Below are 27637 nucleotides of genomic sequence, written 5' to 3'. Positions count from 1 at the left end.
GTTATTGTTAAACCTTAATAAGAATTATAAGATATTATTTATAATAATTTGTTTATATATTTTTACAAAGGCTTTTTATCCTAAGTAGTTTTTAGAATGTAGTTTTAATTTGATTGTTTATATATTGCTTTATTTTTTTTCCAGCTGTAAATATTTTGTGTCTTGAAAAGCACTTTATATATAAAATGTATTATTAAATTTATTAAGAAATTTTTCTAAGAGAATATATGTGTGTGTGTGTGTGTGTGTGTGGCATCGATATCACGATTTTGTGATCATGAAAGAATGTCTTCATGTTTTAGCACATGGTCTTTTGATTAAGGGTTTTCTAGAACAACAACTAGTAGCTAGGATAAGAAAGAGGCTTTAATAATGCAGATGTAAAACATGGTTGAACTGTTTAATATCCAATAACCAACAACTGGCTTGTACACATCCAGACGAGACAGACAATTTATCAACAGTGACCCTTGTACATCTCATTTCTTTACAGGTACAGACATCCATATGATATACAATATTTACATTGTTGACTGTTTAATTGCTGCTTAAATAAGTGAACAGAACAAAAAAAATTAAAAAAATTAAATAACATGTGCTCATATACTGTTACTGATCCTATGTTCCAGCTGCAGGAACACAAGCAACAGAAAAGTGGGACAGAAAGTTCATTATAGACTCAAGTGTCAAGAGAAAAGAAGCAATGCTGTTGAATTTGATTTCAAAATCCAAGTTTTTCTTTGCTTCATGTAGATGACATGAACCAAAATGACAAACACAGAAAAAGTGTTTATGTAAATAAACTGATCACAGATGAAAATTTGTCAGTGTAATTTAAAATGGACAAAAGACATGATGTTGGTGTTACATAACGTTTAGCTGCAAAAGGAATTCAACTCTCATCCACGACTGTACCAATGAGCTACACGCACCTCAAGAAAACCTTCATGTCAGCCTCCACAGCAAAAAAGGCTTCTCGTTTTCAAGAACCAGAAAAAGAAGTCAAATTGTTCTCGATTTCTGTGTCCGGGATGAAAGAATCTACACTGAAAAGCCAATGCAACACTTAAGTTACACTACATACAAACTAGGATGTCATTCAAAAGTGCATTTACATTTTAAGTCAAGAAACAGCCATCTTTGTACACGCGGGCAGTTATATCTCTTAAACTCTTTCAGGATTTGTTGAAATCTCCTATAAAGCTCTCACAAATCTCTTCATGTACAAGTTTATTCACAGGAAATATCACTGCTACCAGGTGAGAAAACCTCAGATGAGCAACATGTTAATGTCAAATTAGTCACGCCTGACCTATCAGGAGCTGAAAAACATGGTTTTTCTTCAAATCTGAGAAGATTTTCCACTGCCAGTAGCTAGTGGCACTTTCATAAAGTAACTCTGATATAAAAATACAGCAAAAAGAAAATTCAGGCTGAAAGTAATTTTTAAAATGCATATATTGAGAGGTAGAGGTACTAATGAGGACATTAACTGGTGAAACTAAAAGGAAAAAGAAACTGGTTCTCATTTGAGTTCCCCTCATTTTTTAGTCTTTTGGTATTAATTTGGTATCTTTCGGTTTATTTATATATTATCCAGAATGTATGTACTTCAGATGTTCTTGAGGCGTTGTCATTGTTCTTCAGCGTTGAAGGTAAACCTAAAAGTGACACGCTGAATTTCAGGAGGTCCGATTCATCTCCAAGCTCATCACAGTCATACACAGTTAGCATTGATAGCTAATAGCAAGTAAGATACGGTGCACTTTGATAGAATAAAAACCTCTTACAAAACAAAAACTCTTACAAAAAACAAAGTTATAATAATAATATAGAATAAATCAACACTGACAGGTTGGCTGCCTTAAATGTTCCTTTTGAAAAATGTCCAAATAAACCACAGCATTTAGCACAGCTTCCAAAAGGTACAACTAAATCACAAAAATAACTTTAAACCTAAAATGAACAAAAATCATTCCACAGAAACTTCAAACTTCTCTTTCCATGTATGTGATTTAAAGTGAGCCAATCCAAAACATGTTATCACATCTTTCTATTAAAAACATAAAAAAGAAGAGCTGGTCCTTCACTCAAACAACGGCCTGTTGGCCCCGCCCCCTTCCAGTCGGTCAGATGGTCGTTTTCTGCTCTTCATCCAGGAGCTGTTAGATAGCGCTTCAACATTAAAGAAGCATCTTTCCTGCCGTAACACCTAAATGTTAGTCCCGGGGAAAGAGACAATGCAGAGGAGCTTCTTCTTGTCAATCACAATCTTCTGACAATAAAAGTACACTTAGTACAGCCCCATGGCAAAAAAAAAAAACGTACCCGCTCTGCTTTTGTAACAAAATGTCCATAAAATCGTGGTGTTTGCGGTCTATCTGTCCTTCAAACGATGCTGTCGTGCAGCAGCGGCTCGAAGTCCTCATCGCTGGCGGTGGGAGGGCTGTCTTCGTCGCTGCCAGGGAGCGGCGTGTTGATGTGGACTCCAGCCAGCGAGGACATGGACTCTTTACTGTCTGGACGAGGCTTTTCGCTGAGGGAGAGCTCGGACGAGGAGGAGCAGCAGACTTTTTCAGGAATAAAGAGGGCGACGATGAAGGCAATGAACACGGTGCAGGCTCCAAGCAGGAAGGGCGGCCCGGGGATGAGCGCTCGCTGAGAGACAAAGAAAAGGAGACATTGCTTTCTTTTAGTTTTCATCTTCTGAAATACAATATTATTTTCTGATGGGAAACATTTTTTTTCACTTTATTTAATTTATTTACAGTCAATTAATATGACAACTGTCAGATCTATGTCCCCCTCAAGCGTCTGATGGTCACTCTATTCAACCCCTTCTTGGCTGTCTTAGTGATATTAAGTCATGGATCTTAACCTTTTGAATTTTAATGAATGTAAAAGTGAAGTGTTTTTATTTGGTCCCCACTGCTCCACCAGTGTCCCTTGTGCTGATCTCTCAGCTCTGACTCCATACTTGGAGTCTGTTGTCACCAAGGTAGGTGCAGGGCTCCAGACAGACTTTTTTTACGAGGAGCACAGCGGCCCCCCAACTTAAATTTTTAGGAGCGCAAGTAGAGAATTTAGGGGTGCACACTGAAACCGCCTTGCATAGCAAATATTCACATTTGCTCTCATTTTCACTGTATTAGTTATAAATACTTGAACAATAAATTCAGAAATTACAAAGTTTACAGTTCACATTTTTTTGCAGTTGACATAAAAAACACATTTTACTGGACGCACTAATACAAAACAAGTAGACATAAAACTTGTAGAATCAAATCAGATTTGATGATTTGATTTGATTTGATTTTCACTTTGTAGTCGAAGCAGAATGACATCTTTGTCCCCATCATCCCCCCACAGAGCATGGTATGACTGGTCCATGTAGTTCCTGGTAATAAACATCTTCAGGGACTGATGCTCTTCCAGCCACTGTTCCCACTCCTCAGTAAGAACAGCAGCTATTGGCTGTCCTAGAAGTCGCTAATTAGTATCATCAGCCTGGTACATGTAGTTATAATGGATGCTGCCATAAAAACAAAAATTGATAAAGACAACCTAAAATTTTAGAACAGTAAAAATAAATAAATAAAATATACAATAAGTAAAATAAAATAATAATTCTGTCAATATTTTCTTTGTTTTTTTAGTTCAGTTTTTTTTTAAGAGCATTTTGTTTTTTTAATTAGGAGTCTGGACCAAGTCACAACACTTCTCCACACTCTTCATTAATAGACGTTACTGTGATGGTAAGTCAGCGAAGGATCCTCCAGCAGCAGCTTTGTACGTTTCATTTTCAGCCTGGTCATGAAACAGAGGTGAACATCGTCTGAATGCAGCTGCTGCTGCGAGAAGACCAAGCCTCGTATGAGAGGGTCTGCACAGCACCGCACCTCGTTGAGAAGATAAACCTCCCGGATCACTGAGCTTCACACCCTATCTCTAAGGGAGAGCCCGGCCACCCTGCGGAGAGAACTCATTTCGGCAGCTTGTACTCGTGATCTTGTTCTTTTGGTCACTACAGCTCATGCCCATAGGTGAGGGTAGGAACGTAGATCAACCAGTAAATCAAGAGCTTTGCCTTTTGGCTCAGCTCCTTCTTTACCACAACAGACCGATGCAGAGTCCGCATCACTGCAGACGCTGCACCGATCCACCTGTTGATCTCCCGCTCCATCCTTCCCTCACTGGTGAACAAGACCCCGAGATACGTGAACTCCTCCACTTGGGCCAGGACCCTATTGCAGACCCGGAGACAGCACTCCACCCTTTTCCGGCTGAGGACCATGGTCTCGGACTTGGAGGTGCTGATTCTCATCCCAGCCGCTTTACACTCGGCTGCGAATCGCTCCAGTGAGAGCTGAAGATCACGGCCCAATGAAGCCATCAGAACCACGTCATCCGCAAAGAGCAGAGACCCAATCCTGAGGCCACCAAACTGGATCCCCTCAACACCTCGGCAGAAAGTCTGTCCATAAAAGTTATGAACAGAATCAGTGACAAAGGGCAGCCTTGGCGAAGTCCAACCCGCACTGGAAACGATTCTGATTTACTGCCGGCAATGCGGACCGAGCTCTGACACCGGTCGTACAGGGACCAGACAGCTCGTACAAGCGAGTCCAGCACTCCATACTCCCGGAGTACCCCCCACAGGAGTCCAGGGGGACACAGTCGAATGCCTTCTCCAAGTCCCCAAAGAACATGTAGACTGGTTGGGCAAACTCCCATTCCCCCTCAAATACCCTGAAGAGGGTGTAGAGCTGGTCCACTGTTCCACAACCGAGACGAAAACCACACTGCTCCTCCTCAATCCGAGGTTCGACTATCTGATGGACCCTCCCCTCCAGCACCCCTGAATAGACCTTACCGGGGAGGCTGAGGAGTGTGATCCCCCTGTAGTATGAGCACACCCTCTGGACCCCCTTTTTGAAGAGGGGGGCCACCACCCCAGTCTGCCAGTGCAGGGGAACTGTCCCCGGTGTCCACATGATGCTGCAAAGGCTTGTCAGCCAAGACAGCTCTACAGCATCTAGAGCCCTAAGGAACTCTGGGGGGACCTCATCCACCCCCGGGGCCATGTCACCGAGGAGCTTTTTAACCACCTCAGCGACCTCAGCCCCAGAGATGGGAGAGCCAGCACCAGGGTCCCCAGACTCTGCTTCCTCATCGGAAGACGTGTTGGTGGGATTGAGAAGGTCTTCGAAGTATTCCTTCCACCGCCTCACAACGATGGGACTCCTCCTTCAGCTTGACGGCATCCCTTACTGCTGGTGTCCACCAACGAGTTCAGGGGTTACCGCCACGACAGGCACCGACGACCTTACGGCCACAGCTGCGGCTGGCCTTGACAACAGAGGCACAAAACACAACTCAATGTCCCGCGCCTCAACCAGGACATGGTTGAAGCTCTGCGGGAGATGGGAGTTGAAACTCTTTCTGACAGGGGACTCTGCCAGACGTTCCCAGCAGATCTTCACAACACACTTGGGTCTGCCAGGCCTGACCGGCATCCTCCCCCACCATCTGAGCCAACTCACCACCAGGTGGTGATCAGTTGACAGCTCCACCCCTCTCTTCACCCGAGTGTCCAGAACATGCGGCCGCAAGTCCAACGACACGACTACAAAGTCGATCATCGAACTGCGGCCTAGAGTGTCCTGGTGCCAAGTGCACAAGTGGACACTCTTATGTCTGAACAAGGTGTTCGTTATGGACATCCATGACAAGCACAGAAGTCCAACAACAAAACACCACTCGGATTTAGATTAGGGGGGCCGTTCCTCCCAATCACGCCCCTCCAGGTCTTGCTGTCATTGCACACGTGAGCATTGAAGTCCCCCCGCAGAACGAAGGAGTCCCTGGAAGGAGTGCTCTCCAACGCCCCCTCCAAGGACTTCAAAAAGGGTGGGTACTCTGAACTGCTATTTGGTGCATAAGCACAATCAACAGTCAGGACCCGTCCCCCCACTCGAAAGCGGAGGGAGGCTACCCTTTCGTCCACCGGGGTAAACCCCAACGTACACTACCGTTCAAAAGTTTGGGGTCAGTTCCCTATTGAATCCCATGGCAAAGTGACCCCTAACTTTTGAACGGTAGTGTACAGGTGCCAAGTCGGGGGGCAATGAGCATGCCCACACCTGCTCGCAGGAAGGGGGTCCAGCCCCTCTCAAGGACAGTGGTTCCAGAGCTCAAGCCGTGCATCGAGTTGAGTCCAACTATATCTAGCAGGAACCGCTCGACTTCGCGCACCAGCTCAGGCTCCTTCCCCACCAGAGAGGTGACATTCCACGTCCCTAGAGCTAGCTTTTGAAGCCGAGGATCAGACCGCCAGGGTCCCCGCCTCTGGCAGCTGCCCAGCTCACACTGCATCCGACCCCTATGGCCCCTCCTGCAGGTGGTGAGCCCACGGGAGGAGAAGCCCATGTCACTGGGCCCCATGGGCAAAGGCCCAGCCACCAGGCGCTCGCCTCTGTGCCCCACCTACAGGATTAGCAGTAGCATGTGTAACTTATCGGCATTAAAAAAGCAGAGTTATATATCGTTCTGTACCTCATCACCTGACAGGACACTTAAACTTTGGAGAGATGTTGACATTTTCACATTTATGACTCTCTATGGCTTCCGTAGTTATAATAACGCATTTATACAGTGAGGTTCCAGTAGAGCGCTACTCGGTTGCTTGCATTACATTAGTGCACCACTAGAGGGGAGTCATTCTTACACACTGGGGCTTTAAGGCAACCAGCTCATTCTCTGTCATGTGATGACAACCCAAATGCTTTATAAAATTGCTGCTGTTAAACTTGGCAGCATTCGTGCCGCCTCCGGATACTTCTGTCCTGCACTTTAAAATTTTATTTATAGAGTGCTTTTCATGCACAAAGCAACACAAAGTGTTTTACATAATAAGAACAAATTATGCATATTAAAAACAGAATTTAAAATCCTTCACACACCAGAGTATATAACAGGAAATTAGAACACACCTCATAGTCTCTTTCACACAAACTCACACACATACAAAGTGCATGTTCCCTCCCCCCACCCGCCCACACCCCATTCTATACAAACATGAACTCCATCCCTAGTTACTGTCTCTTAACTAAAGTATAAAAATATCAATAAATAAACTTAAATAAATAAACTTATAAACAATAAGAACTGATAATAGTGACAAGAATAAAAATACAGATAAAGGAGCTCAGGAAAATGAAAAATTAAAGATAAAAGTAAAGTAAAACGTTTTCATAAAAGCTGTGTACGGAGAGCCACATAAATAGGTGGCACTTAAAACAAATAGAAAAAATAATTATTATTAGATAAGTGAAGATCTAAAGATAATCAAAACAAATTCAGCTATAAGCTAAGCTTGAGCCACTTTTAAAAACAGCAACAGGGTCTGCAGCCCTGAGGTTCTCTGGTAGGCTGTCTCGCAGTCATGATGCAATAAACAAACATGTATCACAACAACAACCAAAGTACCAGAAACACACACACACACACACACAAAAAAAACTAAACAAAAGTAGCTCTAAAGCCATATGGTAAATGGTCTATATTTATACTTCAAAGGCTACAGGTCCAGATGGAGTACCTGGAAGAGGGCTCGAGCATGTGCCCATCAGCTCTCACAGGTCTTCACTGACATCTTCAACCTATCGTTGGTAAAAACCCGGCATCCCGTCCTGTCTGAAATCTGCCACAACCATCCCAGCCCCTAAAAAGGCATCTACAGCCTCAATGACTACCGCCTGGTAGCACTCACCCCAGTCATTACTTGGTGCTTTGAAAGACTCGTCCTACAGTACATCAAAGCCTGCCTCCCTCCGACCTTGAACCCGCACCAGTTTGAATACTGGGCATACGGGTCAACTGAGGACACCATCGCCATCACTCTGCACTCAGCACTGAGCCACCTGGAGCACGAGGGGAGCTACGTCAGGATGTTCTTCACTGACTTCGGCTCAGCCTTCAACACAATAATCCCAAACAGTCCCTAAACTATCCTATTTGGGGCTCCCACCACCCACCTGGATAAAGGACTTTCTGATAAACCGGCCCCACCGCGTGAAACTTGGCGAAACTTACTCATACACATGCAATTCATTCATTTTGAGTCTTGAGTGCTTTTTATAGCTGCTATTTATATTGTGTTCTTAGCTTGTGTTCTTTATTTTAACTTCTGAAAAAAAATCTTACTACAATAGGTGTGTCCCAATTCAGGGTCTGCACACTTCGGAGTGTGTAGACTCCGTAGGCTACAGAGTGTCCTTTGTAGTCTACACACTTCGAAGTCTGCTTAACGTTCGTGAAATGGGACAGCCTACCTAGTCTACAAGAATTTCCCATAGCAACAACACAGGACGTTTAATCACTTAAACCTCTGAAATTACTCGTAGGACACTTCAGTGGATGTTAAAACCGACGGGAAAACACCAACAGTAAAAAAAAAAAACAACACGGTCTTTGGCTCTGTTGTTTTCCAGCCGGTACACACGTCATTAACCCCTTAAAACCCACAAATATCAAACATTACTGAATTTTAATGTCACCATTTAACAAACATGCTTTTAATGTTTAATGTGGACGATGCATCCGCACTTCAAAGTGTGCAGACCCTGAACTGGGACGCACATTTACAGAGCTGCTTTTAAATCTCATTGTACTCTGCATAATGACAATAAAGGCTTGGAGCTGATTCTGTGGTGCTGCTCCACACATTGGTCTATGTGGGAAACCCTGCACTGTGTACACATATGTGGACCAATGTCTACACGGCAGTGACCACAGACCCTCAATTCTGTCATTAAATGCTCGGCTAAACAATCCTCACTCACTGGAGTTTTGAGACTCCAGAGGTGAAGGCTGTGGGTGATGTGTCGTATCCTTTGATTGGCTGGTTCCTGGTCGACAACAGAGCTAATGTCAGAAAGAACTTCTCTAAAGTGTTGTCAACACATGTAAATAAACAATACTGAGATTTGTCATATGTGTAAAGGGCGATACTGGTGAATCACAAGTTGTTGTTGTTCATGGTGCCTGTTGTTTGATTGGTTTGTGTTCATAAAAAAAACATTGGCATCAGTTACAGGAAGAGTGATATTCAGAACTGGTTTATGGTATGATTGATCTGTGGTAATAACTCTGTGGTATTTGTTATTGGTATGTGGCCTTTTCAGATTTTGGAATTTTATTTCTTTAATTTCATTTACATACATGAATATGTCCGTTAATTATAACCACGTCATAGCATACCACCACCAGAGAAGTTTAACACTACTATTTAAGAAATAGAAGAATAGAAGAAATAGTAGAAACATTTGCTTTAATTGGAGACCCGTTGAATTTCCCAGGGACCCACTCAAATTCCCACCTGTGGGTGCCGAGGACTCACCACATTGAAAACCTGTAAACATCATTGAGTTTATGATTTTCTTTCTCCTCTCCTGAGAAACCTCTCTCTCCCTTTCTGATGTCCATGTTCAGCAGTGTACACACCATGTCACCACACAGCGACTCTTTGTCATCCTTTAAATAGGCAGACTGACTGATCACAAGTTTGAAGACACCTGTGATGCTAATTAGAAGACATGGCTTAGTTTAACATGTCCCTATGCTCATATTATTTTCAATCTTTTCTAAGGGTGCTTTAATTTTTGTCCAGGCCAGTTTCATTAGTTTGTGTTTTAAAATGATTCTTTTGAACAACAATTCAAAAGCAATGTCTGATTTTCATTGTTCAATTGTCAGTAACTGTTTATTTATTATTATTTTAGATAGTTTCAAGTTATTTCATTGACCATTGTGGGTTTTTCTTTCATTAACAGAGGGTATGCCAACAGTTTTGTCCATGTCTGTATTTATTTTAAAATCATTTATCAATCAGGACAACTGGTTTCACAAACTTACCCTCAATCCTTCCAACAAAACGAACGTGCTGTAGCCTACATTTACAAGCTAATCCCTACCGCTTACCTCTGCTCTGTTTTATGTGGTCTAGCGTAGGAATTTCCAACCAATCATTTTCCAAGCCTTGCTCAACAGATTGGTGAATAATGTGTTTGGCTGAGAGAAAAAGCTGCATTTTTCTCATGCCACTGGCAGATGACTCAGCTGATTGTAATGTGATGACAGCCCACACTAGAGCACAAGTTACTTAATTAAATGATTAAATTTCCTTTATTTCCTGCTGCAAAACCTTGGCATGTTGCTGGAAAACTAAAGCCTGCAGTTTCAAACAGTGTACACAGTGTCAGAAGCAGGTTTAGCTTTGTACCTCGGTGGGACTGTGCAGAGGCAACGGGTCGATGTTGTAGTCTGCCTGGATGGGGTCCATGGTGTCGAGCTCCACGTTGAAAAGAAAGAAGATAAATCCGTACAGAGCCGGACCAAGACCGTTACACAGACCTCTGATCCCAGTGATCATCCCCTGGACAACACCTGCAGAGGGGAGGATGAAACAGAGCTGTTGCTGATGCTGAACATTGAGTCTGCAGATGATTTTCAGTAGCGGTTTTATTTCAAGGCTTCTTTGAGCAACAAGAAGTTCTTTAAAAAAGCCTCTGGCCTGCTGATCTGAAGGGGTTCTTTGTCACCTTGTTTATCAGGATCAGCAGACTGAGACACCAGAGCAGAGACTGCTGGAAAGGTGATGGAGGACATTGCTGCTACAGCACCGGCCGCCCACATCATCCTGAAAACACAAACACAAACACAGGTATATGGTTATGGTTGTGTATATGTGATAGTTTTAAAGAAGGTTGCTTTTAAAACATTTAAAACATTTCCAGAATAACATTTCTACATTATTTACTCAGCTTTTACAGTAAATTAATGAGCCATTTGTTCAGATGATTTATCTGTAGATGATGTGGTGGTGTTGGTCTCTTCAAGCCATGAGGTCCAGCTTCCATCAGAGAGAAAATTGGTGGAGTGCTCCCTTTGGGTCAAATGAGTGAAATGAATTTCTTTCAGAGGTTGGTGGGGTTCAGTCTCAGGGACAGGGTGCAAGCTGGGGGGTGTTGTGTCACTGCTTCTTCGTATTAAAATGAGTCAGCTGAAGTATTACGGACTCCTGATTAGGATGCAGCCTGATTGGAGGTGTTTTAAGAGGACCCAACTGAGACAAGATCTTGAGTGAGACCTAGAACACACTGGAGAGATTATCCTGTATATCCCTCTTGGCCTTAAGATGCCACGGGAGGAGCTGGAGAGTGTCCCTGGAAGAAGGGTGTCTGGGTGTCCCTCTCCTTCTGAACCTGTTGCCTCTGCAACCTGACCTCGTAAAAACAGTGGAAAATGGATGGGGAATTTCTGGAAGCTATTTCTTCCAAAGAATCCACAAGATCCATCTCTTTACAGACAAAAAAAAAATCAGGATAAAGTCGTCTGATGCTGTGCTGGGAGATGTTGCACTCCACTCTTATTTTTCCTCCCGCTATGTTCACCACTATGACCCTCTGAGTTAGATGGTATCTTCTGATACTGGACCAGTTTCTGCTTCATGATCTACTGGATGAAAATGACGATCACTGGACTATGTAAATGTGTCCAGCCTGAATACACTGCCCTCTCTGCTGGTGTGCACCATCTTCTGTTTTTTGTTTTTTTTTCTTCACCTGTGTGATCAGTAATTTGATCTCACACTTCATGAACTTCCTCATCCTCTTTGAGGTATTATGATGGATATAAAAAGTATACACATCTCTGTTATGCCAGTGAAGACAGCCGTCAAAATGTGGACATTGCACAGAACTGGACGTCCCAACCAAAACTGATGAAAAGATGAAAACTGTTCATGGAGGCTGCTGATGATAGAAATTTCACCTTTCAACATAACAATGACCCTAAGCAGACATCCAGATCAACAAAAGAAAAGCTTCACCTGAAGAATATTTAAGGTTTTAAATCTTCTGGCCAGAACTTGGAATCTAAATCCAACAGAAAACCTGAGGGCTGAGGACAAGAGATGTCCTTGTCTTTTCGTGTTTTTAAGCTCATGAAAACCTAGCATTTGAACATGAAATAAACCTTTATTAAACCCAGAGGAAATTTGCAAATATAAGGGTATCTTCACACATACACACTAAGGTCTTACCATGGCTCTGATCCAAAGCCGTACCAGGCCAGCTGGAGGATCTGGAAACCCAGACCCAACAGAACAGTGTTTTTATTACCCAGAGTTCTCATCAGCAGGGTGAGGAAGAGAGTCTGAATAGATTGGGGAAAGGAAACAGGGATTTTGTAAGAAATGTTAGAAAACAGTATCAATTATTGTCTTTGTAATAAGGTAAAAACAATCTGGAAATCTGGTTACTTAACAATTAAATAACCAGATTTCACATCTGACTATAAAAGCTGAATCAGATTTAAATATGTAAAACTAGGAATGATGGTACGTGTGTCTGTTACCTGTGCTACTATAGACAGAATGCCCACCGCTCCGATGAAAACAGCGATGGTGGTGGAGGAGAAGTTTATGACCTGGACGTAGAGACAGGAATGTTTTCATTATTATCACTTTTATATTTATAAAAGGTAAACATTACTGCAGTTCAGAACAGATGAGGATTTTTAACCCTCTGATTCATGAATTATTAAAGAAAAGGCTCTTTTTTATATATATATATATACCATTTTTTACAGTGATGCATTACTTTTTTTATCTTACTTGGCTTTTTATTTTTTTAGCTATTCTACAAAAATATTTATAAAATAATTTTCTGTCACATTTATATTTCTATTGTGTTAAAATGCAGCTGTATCATTTACTTTTCCTGTTTATCACTGAGACAAACTTGGTAATCGCAATGTGTGTGTGTGTATGTGTGCATATATATATATATATATACAAATATATGTCACAAAATTGAATTAAATTAATATGAAATTATATAAAATAAATTAAGATCAAATAAAATTAAAAGCTAAGCTAAAAAGGTGGGTCTTTTGTTCATGAAATGACCCCCCTCTTTTTCATTTGTGCAACTAAATAATCAGACTATTGTTCAGAGTTGGTGTCTGAAATTGGGTTCAGACAGGAAAGTTTTAGACAAACCTAAAATATGTACAGAGCGTGATTTATGTTTCATAGTCTCTTTACCTAACTTCAAAGACATGTGCTTTAGTGTTTGACCATTTGGACCAGGAAGTTTAGATTCCAGTTAGTGAATTTTCGATTTATTGACCCTTGAAACAATCCAGCACCTCACAGCAGGCTGCAAGATACTGGCAGGCAAAGAATACATGGAGCCTCACAACCATGTGGTCGGCATAGTGTACAGAAACATCTGTGCAGAGTACGGACTGGAGATCCTTAGGCCACAATGGGAAACACCTCCCAAGGTGGAGGAGAATGAGAGGGCTGAGACCCTGTGGGACTTCCAAGGGGCCCCAGGACATAAACCACGAGAGGACGGATCCTGAAATGCCAAGCTCCGAGAGTGTGGAGAACAGTATATGATGGTTGACCGTGTCAAAGGCAGCAGACAGGTCCAGCAGTATAAGAACTGAGGATTGACCAGCGGATCTGGAAAGCCATAGGGAATCAGTAACTGACAGGAGAGCAGGTTCAGTAGAGCAGCCTTGTCTATAGCCAGACTGATATGGATCTAACAAGTTGTTGTCTTGGAGGAACTGTGAGACCTGACTGAAGACAGCACGCTCTAGTAGTTTAGACATGAATGGAAGCAGTGAGACCGGCCGGTAGTTTTCAACCTGGGCTGGGTTGAGTGTGGGTTTCTTTAGCAGCAGAGGGAAAGACATCGGATTTAAGAGAGGAGGTGATAATATGGTTACTGCAGGTTTGATTGTAGGTAAAATGCTCTGATGTGGTCCAAGAAAGTGGACACGCATACCACATACCCAAACACATAATTCGAACAAGTATTCATCATCACAGATGATGAATGTAAAATCAGCAACCTTTCCATACGCAGATATTTACATTATTTTATGAAGTCCTTTATGTGTACTTTTTTTATTGCTGCTATTAGTTGTTCTTGTGTCTTAAGGTTATTTAATCTTTGTTTTAACTCCTGTGTTTTCCTCATGGAAGTTTTGCCTGCTCAGTCTGGGGGTTGTTCTGGAGGTGATCGCCCTTGTCTGGGTGGCTGGGGTCCTGCCCTGCAGCCTTACGGCTGTGGTGTAGACCCCAGCCTGCCCTGACCTGGGAGGTTGCTATGGAGGCAGCCTCTGTGGTCATGGGTGGACTGACTCCTGGTGTGTACAGATCCCCGTGATATTGTTTCCTTACAGTGTTATCAAGCCAGATGCTTATTACTTTTAGTATTTTATACCTACATTCGGTGTAGAGACAGAAATTAGGGAGTTATGTTTGTAGGACGGGGGCAACTGCCTTGTTTGTGTGTGTATATGCATGTATAAACATGCGACTGTGTGTGAAAGAGAATATAATGAGTGTTTTTTTTTTTGTTTAATTGCTGTGTTATCTATTTTGGTGTGTGAAGGTTGTTTTATTTTAATATGCATAAATTGCTTTTCGTATCATAAAGCACTTTGTGTTGCCTTCGTCATGAAAAGCACTTTATAAATAAAGTTTGATTTGAGCATGTTAAATAAAACCATGATGCAGCACAGTAGCAGAAGTAAAGCTGGAGAAACGGAGTTGAAGAACATCACTGGTTCCCACCTGTCTGAGGTAGAGGAAGAAGCTTGAATACTGTCCGGCCTCCGGCAGGTAAGACAAGAAGACGGTGATGCAGATCAGTAAAACCGTGGAGTCCTGGCCGACCTTTCTCAGAGACTGTATAAGAGACAGACAGAGAGAAGGACAGAGGCACAGGAAAGACAACACCGGCACTGTCAGACCATTAATTAATCGACAATTAATAATCAAACACCTAAAGGCCCATTTATGCACAATGCAGAAGACGGAGTTTTGTCCGTCTTCTACGTTGGTTATACACATAATTTGGTCCGTTTTCAGGGAGTTTAGCAATCTGTCGCTTGACGCAGAAGGCGGAAGATTACCAGAAAATCCAGGGGCAATTTTGAGCAGAATAGCTCATCATGTGACCAGGGAAAGAACAAACCAGAGAAGAAGAAGAGAATCAGAAAGTGAACAAAAAAGCAGAAGAAGAATGAAGATGAGCACAACAACTCTAGAAATTGCACGAGCTTTTGAAAAAATGTTTAGGGTGTGTTAGGGAAGCATTACCGCTGCCAAACAGTGTCTTAAACTGACGTCAGCTCGCAGGAGTGAACTCTGAACTCAGCACTGCCCACTAGTGGAGAATTTGACTTTACATCCACGGCAACATAAAAGAAGCATGGAAGTGTGACGACAGCGATGCACGACAATGTTTGAAGTAAACGTCGCTATTTACGCACCTAAGGGACCATAAATGGGCCTTAAGACCCAAAGACAAACATTACAGCCTGTCAAATAGATCTAAGTAATCATCTGGTTAATTAATACTCTGTCATAAACAAGCCACCAGTATGATTTTATAACAGATCTTACAATCAAACTATGAAAATAAAGTTACTGAGTTGAGGAATGTTGAGGTAGCTTTACGTCTCCACTCTACAAACTGTGTCTAAAAACAGAGAAGAAAATCACATCATTGATAAGAACTTCATGCCACTATAAGATGAAACAGATTCATTGGCTTTCAGCTAATCGTTCAAGCAGAAAAATCAAATAATGTAGCATCATTTATCAGATACTGACAGCGAAGGGGTCAGCCTGTTCCCAGGAAATGGGCACTCCCCACGTGTTGAGCCTCATCTTGTCGGGCAGAGATTCAGGAACGGCCAGGAGGATGAAGCAGATGTCGGCCAGAGCAATGAGTGTGGCCAGCAGAACCACCAGATTGTCGCCGTACCAGGCCGACAGGTACGCCCCAATGGCAGGACTCGTCACCAGACTGGCTGCAAAGGTGGCCGACACCTAGAAGGTTCAAAGGACATAAAAGGAGGAATTTTACGGGGTGGGCAAGTTAACACTCTAAGCACCAACAGCGTTGTTTGACATCCATCTTAGTTTTAGTTTTAGTCTTCGTCTTTTGAACGAAAACGCGTATTAGTCACATTTTATTCATTTCTATTTGTGGTAGTTTTAGTCCAGCTTTAGTTGACAAAAATTCAAAAAGGTTTTAGTCTAGTTTTAGTCAGTAAAGAAAAAAAGTATTAGTCTAAACACAAGATGGTCATTTTGACCCTTTTCAAATGTGCATTTTCAGTAACTGTTAAAAAGAATCATGAAGCTTTTCCGGTCTCTGACTTTTCCTAAAAGTAACTATGTGAATGTTGATTAAAACTAGTTTTAAGATTTTAGCATGTAAAAACAAAGGAAATATCATTTCTACCTGTTTCGGCCACAGGTGGTTGACCGAACAGGATTTTGTTCTATGTTTGGTTTCCTGATGGTCTAGATCAGATAATGTGGAAGTATTCTGTGAAGGGTGGTATGCAGAGATGGATCAATGCTGTATTTTACAGTATATGGAAACTTGAAGGAATAAATGTCCACATCATCATAATCAAGAAGTGCACTGAAACCCAAACAGCAGGCAGAGGAGCATGTAGCAGAGTAACAGCCAGCAAGGCAGGTGGAACAATGTGGACCTACAATCCAAAGGTGTAGCAGACTTCTGAAAGGAGGTGGTGACGGGTACAGAGAAGCTGGAAGGAAACAAAAAAACTGCCACGTGATATAAGCTGCTGACCTCTAAATAGTTGTTTTAGACTCAGTAAATAGCGGAGATTGTCATGGTGATAAATATTCTTGCATTGCCATTTTTTCTGGATGTTCTCCATCCACACACGTTCTGTTGTTTGTTTTTTTTTTTTTGTTTTGCTTTTTAATATTTAATATTTTATTTATATTAAATCCAGGATTGATGGCAAAATAAATCCTGAGCTGGAACATTTTTAAGGTGTTCCTCAATGGACACCGCTATAATTGATCTGAAATTTCAACACAATTATCGAACAGAACACGTTACACCTTTTTACACAATAAGGTTCTGTTGAATCTACGACTATTTCTATACTAAAAACTTTTTTTTCTAAATTGCTTAGAAGTAAAAATTTACACAATTTTAAAATATGAAAGAGATTATTTTAAAAATAAATAAGCATTTAAACCACTGCCCTGTTCTTAGGCGGAGGCAGATTCGTGGTTATGGTACAGTAATAAAAAAAGATGGTAACAGTAATACTCCATGTGACTACAATATGGACCTCACACAAGTAATGCTTTTAAAATCCAAAAATAAAGATTTCCAAAAGTGAATATACTACTATACCCTGTGCTGGAGTGTACATGTTTATCATGCAGCTGCAGACTCAGACTGTTTGGGGTCATTTTCTATAAAGCTGTTCTTGGTAACATCATCAGATACGGTATGTCTGCAAGGTTCGGCACATCAACCGTTCAGTCTAATTACAGAATCACAAATACAGTGAAAGCAACTATGAAAGTAACTGGGTCAAATAATCAGTAACTAGTAGTTCTGTACGGTCTGTACGGTCAAGCCATCAATGAATGCAAGATGGCGTCAGATAGAGGAACATCCATCAATACATCCGATTTTCTATCAAGTCTGACAAATAAATTTAACCATCACTCATTTACAGAATTATAGATCTACACCATGACTGCAGCAGTGATGCATGTCTACATGTTGTAACCGAGTACATGTACAATTACTTACATTTGAGTACTTGCCGATATTGATTACTGATATGAGTACTTATAAATCCTGTTACACTTCGCTGGTGAGTGGTGAGTGGTTAATTGTGTGATATATGAGTCATCCTGCAGCCATCCTTTCCAGCCTAAATGTAAGGTTGGAAAACTGTCAGAATTTTAATAAATAAGGAGGATAAAGTGTTTTTTGTGGATTCTGCTACAGGAGAGATGACCTCAATACCATCTTGTAAAGGGAGGACATCACTTTCTTGTATTCCTTCCTCTGGTCGATCCCCTCTGAACAGTAGTCTTCATAAACTCTGAACGAATGACCCTGGAATAGCGGCGTACCTCTCCTCCGAGCCTCCCGGGCTAGCCGTTCCCTTCTCTGAAGTGGGTGAAGAGGAGGATAAAAGCTGCGGTTTTCCCTGAGCTTTGGTTTGAGGGTTGTGCTGCAGTGAGCCCGGTGGAGTTTTCATGCAGCAGAGAAGATTTTTCTTGCAGAAGTTTCGAAAAGAACTGCATAAGTTGTGGACCTTACATTTTGTTGTGGAGCCCAATCAGCTGAATGTGGTGACGTCTGTTTCTCCCGTCCAGGACAGTTAGCTTAGCATTTAGCTTCCTTGTATTAGTTTGAAGCTGAGTGCATCAAGTTTCTACCAGCCTCTGGTAAACAGTGTCAGCATTTTTTTCTAGTGACGACTGTTGCGGTGGCTACCAACGGTTGATTGGACTCTGATTGGTGCAATTTGTTGCTCAGTTCTTGGAAGGCGTTTTGAGCTCGGAGAGCAGGACTGATCTGTGGTCAGCTATAACGTTTGCTAACATGGTCTTCAGCCTCGTTTCGGTTTAGTGGTTTTTGTGTTTAATGCATTTTTTAAAATTGCCCATCAGTTACACAGATTAATCTCTTTGCATTAACGTGTTAAACTTAACAACACTTGTTTTTTCACAGACATTACTTTTGTAGTATTGGAGTACTTTTATGAATACCGAGTACAAGTACATGCATATGGTATCAGACCGATACCCAATACTAGTATTGGTGCATCCCTCCCACAGGTGCTGCCAGTCTACCTGTTGAAATTGTTTGGTTTGGAAATGAGCAAAGGCGACTTAGTGAAGGGCTTATCGTCACAGCTAGAGGGTGGAGCTGATCTTCAAAAGGGGTTGTTATTTCTGCTTGTGAAGAAATAAGTGAGTTTTTGGCCAAGCATATTTATGCACCGTGGGCCGAGTAGGAAAAGAGAGCAGCAGCTTGGTTGGGAAGCAAAATGAGAGAGGAAAATGAGAGAATATTGCCATATTTTATCTAAGGTCTCGCTACCACTCCCCTTTACATCAGACTAGAAGGAGCTTTTTACTTGGCAGAGATGTCGCAATTACTTGATTTCAATTGCTGTATTAAAAGCCATGATAAATTAATCATTAAGATCCCTCAATATCATCATTTCCGTAAAGATTATGTCTAATAATAATGGATTAGATTTATATAGCGCTTTTCAAGGCACCCAAAGCGCTTTACATTGTGAATCCATTATTCATCCACTCCTCACTCATACCTGGTGATGGTAAGCTACGTGTGTAGCCACAGCTGCCCTGGGGCAAGCTGACGGAAACGTGGCTGCCAGTCTGCGCCTACGGCCTCTCCGACCATCACCGAACATTCATCCACACATTCATACACCAGCGATGCCAACACTGGAGGCAAGGAGGCTTAAGTGTCTTGCCCAAGGACACAACGACAGATGACTGCGGGAGCGGGAATCAAACCGCTGACCTTCCGATCATTGGACGACCTGCTCTACCGCCTGAGCCACTGCCACCCCACATCGGCAGCTCAGAACGAAAACAAAGTTAAACATCTGCATGTTATCGCTGAAGTTGCTTTGTTTTTGTTCCATCTCAGTAGCAGAAGAGTTGTGTTAGAGTGGGAAAGTACAGCAGTGGGGAAGTAATTCCCACCAGTATTTCCACTTCCAGTATTATTAATGTGTCAAACAGCAGCTATTCTGCTAATGGACATCTGCAAGTCAAAGCTAACTGGATGATTTTTCTGTTACTAAATTCTCTACTCAAGATTCAAAAGAAACTATTCAGAACTATTTTTATAATGTAGTTTCCAGAAAAAGCCTCCCAGGTCCTGGTAGAAGCTGTGTAGCCTTTTCCATCTGTTTTCTCAGAGAAATCGAGAGTTAATATCTATAACTTTTTTATTGTTTATAAAGCAGATGGGGTTTAGTTGGAATGAGATGTTGAGGTTTCTTTTCTTTTTTGTTATATTGGCATAAAAAGATGGAAATAAATCTTCAAGACCTGTAAGACGTGTTCATGTGACTTTACTCTGTGACAGACTGTTCCTGCTAATTGCTGCGATAGCCTCACGACCCGAAATTTAGAATCATGACATCCTCAGCTGGAAACCGTCCCAGTGTAAATCTGTGTCCGCATCTTTGTAAACTGTACATAGACATGAGTTTCCTTACCAGACCGTAGGCTGTACTTCTCTCTCTTTCATCTGTTACATCAGCAACGTAAGCAAAGATGACTGAGAAGGTGACGGAGAAAGCTCCAGACATGGAGATCATTGCAAAATACCACCTAGAGGATAAAAAAATCCATCAGAGCTTGTACAACTTTAACTTTCATTTAGACTGACACTTCGACTCATAAGTCCAAATCCCTCCTTTAACAAACAATCTCTAAAAACAAAAAGTAAACATCCAGCTGGACAAGGATACAGAAGTCTGATTTGATGAGCCAACAAACCAGAAGCCTTACCAGGGGCTGAGCCTCATCAAGGGGATGGGAGCACAGGTGAAGAAGACAGTGATCAGAAGAAAGGACCTCCTGCCCCAAACGTCCGATAAGGCTCCGATCAGTGGAGCAGACATGAATGACAGCAGACCCTTAAACAGGAACAATCAAAACAACACTGAAACATGGACATAAACAAATAAAACTAACAGACTGCATAAAATCCTGATGATCATGATGTTTGTCAATATCAGGACATTCAGACTGATTTCTGAAATAATTATAAATAAACAGGGAGTTTAATAATATTTAATAATTATCTGCCTACTTGAGTTCGTTGATGAACAAAGAGGCAACGTGCAGTAAAAAAGAAAACTGAGGATGCAACATGATGCATCAGAGAATCTAAGCTAATCGAACTGTTGACAAGATAATTGTAATCAAATTAAATAATAAGCCCTAAAAAACATCTGGTATTTTTAATCACTTCAGTACTTTTAAAATGCACCAATAAACAGAGTTAAAAGTTCCTACCTTTACGCCCTGAATGAGGCCGTTCATCAGGAACGTGTGCTGAGGAAATGTCTCGTGTAAAACCTGAAAAAGCATGAACGTAAACATAAATCCACACACTTTGTAAATAAGAAACAGGATGTAAGTGGAGCTGCATCTTGCAGTCAGAAAGCTGTGACTCACGGTGAGCATCGGCGTGGTGAGTAAACCCCAAGCAAAGAACTCCAGGAAGATGACCACCACGGCATGATACACGCTGGGCCTGCCAATACCCTGCTGAGGCTGGAAACAAGTTTAAAAAGAAGAAAATATTTTTAGGATTAGGAACTTAAAGGAGAAATGTGCAATAATTTAACTATAAAATGCCATAAAATATTCATAATGTGTAACCAGAGATCAGGGAAAGGCTGAAAATGAAGACAAAACACCTTGTTCAACAAAATCTTTACAGCCTGGATATTCTCGTGTAAAATAAGGGCATCCTGGAACGTCTGGCTTTGTTTTGATGCCACTCCTCTACTTCCTGGTTCAAATTCTTGAAGGAAACAACGGTTAGACAGCAGTGGATGGAGGTTGTTTCTGGGTTGCACCAACGTTGTATTTGTGGCCGGTGCTTCACCAAAGACGGCTGCATGAATACGAGCTGGTACAACGAGGGATTTGCTACCAGGCTTTAGCTGAAAGGAGGGTCTGTTCCTAAAATCAAGGACCGCGTTTCCGATCCTGAGCCACAAGCTGCAACTAAAACCAAATAAGTTGTATTTTTTTGACAGCTGTGTGAGAAACGGTCAAACTAAAGGAATTAACCACATTTACTTTACCTGATCGCTACCAGCAGGTAACACATGTAATGATGACCAGAAAGTTAGCGATCCACACAAATGAAGTGCTACAAACATAACAACCAGGCTAAAAACATCCAGCTGATTAGCCACGTGGAACAATAGAGGTACATGGGGAGGCCAGGATCACCATGGCTGCCCTGTCCCATTTAATAAGACGACACAAAGCTGGGTCTTATTATTTATCTTATTATTTTTAGAGTACTTCTGGGATTCCTACTGGCCAGGACACAAAAACATTCACAAACATGGCAGCCAGACTGAACCTCCAAACACTGTGTGCTGCATCACAGCCTTCAGCAGGCACCCAGCGCTCAAACCGGACATCATTCACATCTGCAGCAACAGTTTTCTCTGGGAACGTTCAAACCCACGTACGCAGCACAGGTATGATTATAACACGGTACACAACTAGATTATTATTTTGACAATTGACGATTTTTTTCAGCAACCTATAAACAACTACACACACGTGTGTTTATCAGGAATCCAGGCTACTGCTGTGACCACCAGTGTTGGTACAGAGACAATGCAACTGGAACCTTGAGAACAATTCTCCAGTTGGAGAAGGAAGAAGACGACGACGGTGACAACACCACATTCCTTTTAGCAACCTGCCTGACTCTCCAGCGTTCATTCCTGGACTGATTCCCTGGTGCCGACCCTGCTTGTTGTCTGACTCTCTGATTCTGTGTCTGTCTCTGATTCTCTGGCTTCGACCCTGCCTGCTCCTGACCACAGCATCATGCCCCAGCCCTGTTCTGGATCGCTGTCCGACCTCGTCTCCGATTCTCTGGCTTCGACCCTGCCTGCTGCTGGCCTTGTCGTTTGTCTCAGCCCCGTTCAGTAACTGGACCCACCCTGATCCGAAAGGACAAACTACCACAGTGAGTCTCCGCTTTGTTGCTACTGTTCTCACCATCTTGTTACTGCTTCCTGGACTTCTGGTTGCGCACCAGTTCTGTATCCCCACAGTCAGAGGAAACAAGCTTGGTCATGATGGATTCCACCTGAATCCCCACTGCGGTACCAACCCGTCCACCAGACTCAGTGTGAAACATAATAAAGTTTGTTCTTCCCTTTTCCTCAGTCTCCCTGTGTTGCACTTGGGTCCACACCATCCCGTTACAGTACAATCTGGCTAAACATGGACCAGCACACAGCCCTTCACCACTCGACTCCAGCTGGGTGACCTGGAGTCGATAGAGGGCACCCTGCGGTAACATCAAGCTCTGCTGTCTACATCAGTCACGGAAGCAAGACAAGCAGCCGGGTTTCACAATCAAGCCCTCATAGCTCTCGATGAACGGCTTCAGCAAAAAGTAACTCGGCTGTCACAGCCCCTTTGGTGAACAGCTTCCCCACCCGACCCTCCAGCTGCCACGCCTGTTCCCACCTTGCCTGTTCCCAGGGACGATCCGGAACCTTGAGCGGGGACCCCAGAACGTTATGATGGTGATCGTGACACCTGTAGTTCTTTCCTCACCAACTGTTCTCTTCTTTTTGCCCTGCAGTCACGTACTTTTGCCTCTGAACAAGCAAAGGTGGTCTTTGTCACCAACCACCGGACAGGCAGAGCACGGTTATGGGGAGTGGCGGAGTGGGAGAGGCAGTCCCCAGCCTGTGGCTCCTTCAACCTGTTTGCCACCGAGTTATGGTTTTCGGTTTCAAGAAAAGTGGGTCTGAGATACCAAGCGGATTACCGGGGCTAAGAGGAGGAAATCAAACTGTTGCTGATTATTATATTGATTTTCACATCAGAGCCAGCCACAGTAGGTGGACCGAGCCAGCCCTATGTGATGTTTTTCTGCACAGATTATCCGAATACATGAAATATAAACTGGTCCGGCACTCCATACTCCCGGAGTACCCCCACAGGAGCCCCCGGGAAGAGGACCTCTTGAGCTTAGATGGAGTCATTTAGCTTGCAACTCAAGTAGACAGTCGTATCCAGACTCGCCACCAAGAGAGGCCCTGTTCACCCCGGACCAGGGAGGTCGCCTCAATTAGGCCGCTCTTCCCTATCCCAGAGAATCACAAGATTCTCCACTTCTACTGTCACTTGGTGATCTTGTGGGTCCAGCTAGGAAGAGAACACTCATGGGTGCTCTGCACCTGATATGCTCCTAGTGTGGATTGACCCGCCCAGAGCTGGGAACCAAATGGTCCGTTTGTAGTTCAACATTTACCCTCCCCCCTCCACAGCCACACACACTGAGATTCACACATTCTCACACACACACAGACCTCCATCCATGCACTAGGATGCACGGTATCCATCCTGTAAACATTACTGTCTGCTGTGAATTCTTATTTTCTGTTCATATAGAAGTGTTCTTATATCTTTTATATATTTTATATCTTCATTTTTTTAATTATGTATGTGTGCAAGTCAGATTTCTATTTTTTTTTTATGTGTGCTAAGCCGAGAGATTCCTTAAAATTCTGATGTGCTTGCATAATGACAATAAAGATCCTGAATCTTGAATCTTTCAAGCTTGCCTTCCTGGTGGTCTGACATAAAAAAATTGCAAATCAATGCCAAGTATGAGCTCAAGCAACAGCATAGGTTTGTCATTGTTTCTCCACCTACCTGGTACCCATCTTATTTAAAGAATTAAAGGGAATGACAAACAGAAATGAGTCGTCCCTGCACCCATACACACCAAAAATTTTGTTTCTATAAAAAAACATTATGATCCCTCCTCAAACAGACTGACAGCCTGGAGCCCATCATCTTCTTAGTGCTTCAACCATAAAAAGGTTAAGCGTGGACAAGCATGAAACCAGCTACGCCTGGGTGTAAAATCACAGGTGGGTTTATGTAAATGTGTGCATTGGATTTCCATACTGACATGAAAAGTCAAACCAATATGACAATAAAAAAATCAGTGAGTCTGTAGAAGAGATAAAAATGTACTTTTTAACATTTTTACCATATTTCACAGTAAACATGACAAAAGGAATGTAAAATAGTTTAAAACAGAGCGTATGAAAGGTGGAGCATCCCTCATCACCAACCTACTGACACAGATACACGGGATTTAGGTGGCAAAATGGACTATTTCTATCTTTAGTTGGACTAATGATGGCTTTAACTGACACAGTTTTAGACTACTTAGAAAATGAGTTACTGATCCCCTGAACTATTCATTTTCATCAGCATGAAGGAAAGTCATTACAGGGGTTTAGGAGAGGATTTATATTCACATTTTGCTCTCTTTTAATGTTGGGCATGTTGGTTTTTCCACTTTTTACAGATTGTTTCAGATTCACAAACATAAAAACAACACAAGAACTATGTTTTACAGTTTAAGTCACTGTTATGGAAGTATCATGAAGTATTGGAGGGATTCAAGCAAAAAAAAAAGCTTTTGACTGAAAATATCTCTTCAGGCCATTTACACTGCCTGGTAGGGGTGTTGAATTTAATCACCTCTACGACGCATCGCGGTGTGGACGATTCTGCATCGATGCATCAATAACTCATAATCGATTATAATGTAATGATTAATTCTGTGGCCACTTGCATGTGTGTGCCGTGATCTAGCTGCTGCAACAGCTTGGCAGGTAGATAACAGTCACCCAAGAAAGAGAACAGTAAAACAAGGCAATCATACAGGAAATACATTATACAAAATACATTATCTGTATACATATATATATATATATATATATATATATATATATATATATATATATATATATATATATATATATATATATATATATATAGCATGGCTGTTTTCAAATTTAAATTAAATTTTTTAAGTTAATTTAAGACTGCTGTACTGGTGCACAGTTGCTAAATTAATAAGTAATTCAGTACATTTATATCTGTTTTTTAAAATTAGGAAAGACATCTTTAAGTCAAGTCTGATGTTGTCTTGCACAAAAGAATGATCTCAGTCTTTTTCATACATGAGACACAACTTGTTAGGTAACTCAGCGCTGTGTTTGTATCGGCCTGTACTAAACCTCAGAGATCAGTATCAGAAGTGAAAAAAGTGGCTTTCCTAAGTTTAAGGTTGAGATTTACTACCTGATCATTAAGCCTGTATCTGAGTTACACATATGAAACTAAAGAGATAAAAACAGAAATATCATTTCTTGTGTCAGTGAACGAGTTAAAGACATAAGTTTACATTTGCTGTTTGTGGGGTTCTAACTTGTGATTGTTGTCATTTTCACGATTGATCTTACAAGATGTTCTTGATTATTTTGCCATTCAACTATTTAATGAAGTGGAAAAATTCCTGATCAAGAGAACTTGTGTAAAATTATGTTTTGCAGCTCTGAACTTAAAGAAATTCAGTATATTGACATTTAGCAACAAAACTGGCAATATTTGAGATGACAGTAATATTTTTATGTCCCTTTCCCAGATGTTTTCTTCCTATTAAAGAATAAACTGCCATGATAGGTAGTCTTAGCTGGTGTGTGTGTGTGTGTGTTCATTTTGAGGGATGCTAAAATGGACGCTGACAGAGCTGCGGAGGCTGCGGAGCGTTGGATCTGCAGTGTGGATTCCTGCCTGAGAGCAGTTATGTAACAGATAATGGATCTGTCCCGGCTAAGCTGAGCCGTCTGAGGCCACATTAAACCTGCCCTGCACAAACACACAGCCATTTCTGACCAGATCTGCTCTTTTCCGGCTCATATTTTTGTTTTTACTGGAGTCATTCATTCTTCATTTCCTCCCTTTTCCACTCGCAACATTTCTTCCATTTATTTTCAGCACACTGCGTTCACCAAAACAAGACAAGAAACGATACGTCGCCTACTGTTTCTGAAATATACTAAAGATTATTATATTAGATAATTGTTATTATATTTTATCAATAAGATAGCTTTAAGAATAGAGACAATGGCTGCTTGCTAAAGCTGAATTGAATATCTAAAATTTACGTCACATGCTTTAATTCCTTGTTATGTCATACATATCGTTTATTTATTTTGATGCATTTAATCTTATAACGTTGGGATTATAAACTAACCGTTTTAATGGATTAATTATCCGTTTATGTCATTTAAAAATAATTAATTTCAACATAACATTGATGTATATTAATAATATATATTCAATATATTCTTAATCAGTGCTGAAAAATCAACGGCTCCTGTTGAAATTGTAATGAAACATGATAAAATGGCGGGTCGTACACCTACCACTGCTCCGTCCTTCATGACGATCTTCTTGACCAGCACCACTCGGCCGGTGGCTGCCGGAGGGTCCCCCACCATCTCCTCACACCTGCCGCGACTCATGAAGCATCCTTGCCGCGTTGATATCCGCGGTTCTCTGGGTGCTTCCAGGATGCCTTTTTATTTAGCCCCGAAGAGGCTAAACCGAACAAATGACCAAAAACAATAACACCGATAAAACGTGACGGTTTATCATCCACTTTGTCTCCCTGGAGGTCCGACGTCCGGTTCAGCCCGACGGTCCGCTACAACCCAAAGCGGCTAAACGCACTGACGTGGTCAAACTAGCTTGTAGCAGGAGGAGACTTCCGGTTTGGGCTCTGACTTCATTTCAGTACAAGAGCTGGCACAGCACACACTTTCACACTAGAAAGTGTGAAGGTGTGTGCTGTAGATAGACAGTGTGAATGTGTGTGTGAACCTCACAGTGTCAACACAACCAGGCAGAAAATTTATAGATTTGATATTAGATAATACAAAATTCAACATGAAAATTAATGTATAAACTCATCATGATGCCATCTTTGTTTTGGGACATGTTGTAGAGAAATTATAATTCCATAAAATCAAAATACCTGAGCTGATTGAATTATTTTTAAAGAAGGGGATAAATTAAATCAAAACATTATGATAAGTGTTTCAGGTTAGTTTACAA

The 27637-nt window shown here is 41.8% G+C and overlaps 1 protein-coding gene across 1 annotated transcript; it reads right to left on the bottom strand.

Annotated features, from left to right (window-relative positions):
* Positions 1–381: 381 nt before the first annotated feature.
* mfsd14ba (major facilitator superfamily domain containing 14Ba) lies at positions 382–27244 on the bottom strand. Its single transcript, XM_041969534.1, has 12 exons — positions 26947–27244; positions 21119–21217; positions 20957–21019; positions 20447–20574; positions 20152–20266; positions 15701–15919; positions 14657–14770; positions 12418–12489; positions 12104–12216; positions 10602–10699; positions 10283–10446; positions 382–2658 (listed from the first exon to the last, which is right to left on the bottom strand). The coding sequence occupies exons 1-12, from the start codon at positions 27043–27045 to the stop codon at positions 2389–2391; spliced, it is 1554 nt and encodes a 517-aa protein (XP_041825468.1). The 5' UTR covers positions 27046–27244; the 3' UTR covers positions 382–2388.
* Between the last annotated feature and the right edge of the window lie 393 nt (positions 27245–27637).

The sequence above is a fragment of the Melanotaenia boesemani genome, chromosome 19 (assembly GCF_017639745.1).
Source record: "Melanotaenia boesemani isolate fMelBoe1 chromosome 19, fMelBoe1.pri, whole genome shotgun sequence".
Taxonomy (NCBI): domain Eukaryota; kingdom Metazoa; phylum Chordata; class Actinopteri; order Atheriniformes; family Melanotaeniidae; genus Melanotaenia; species Melanotaenia boesemani.
This window is presented reverse-complemented; position numbering and strand designations above follow the sequence as displayed.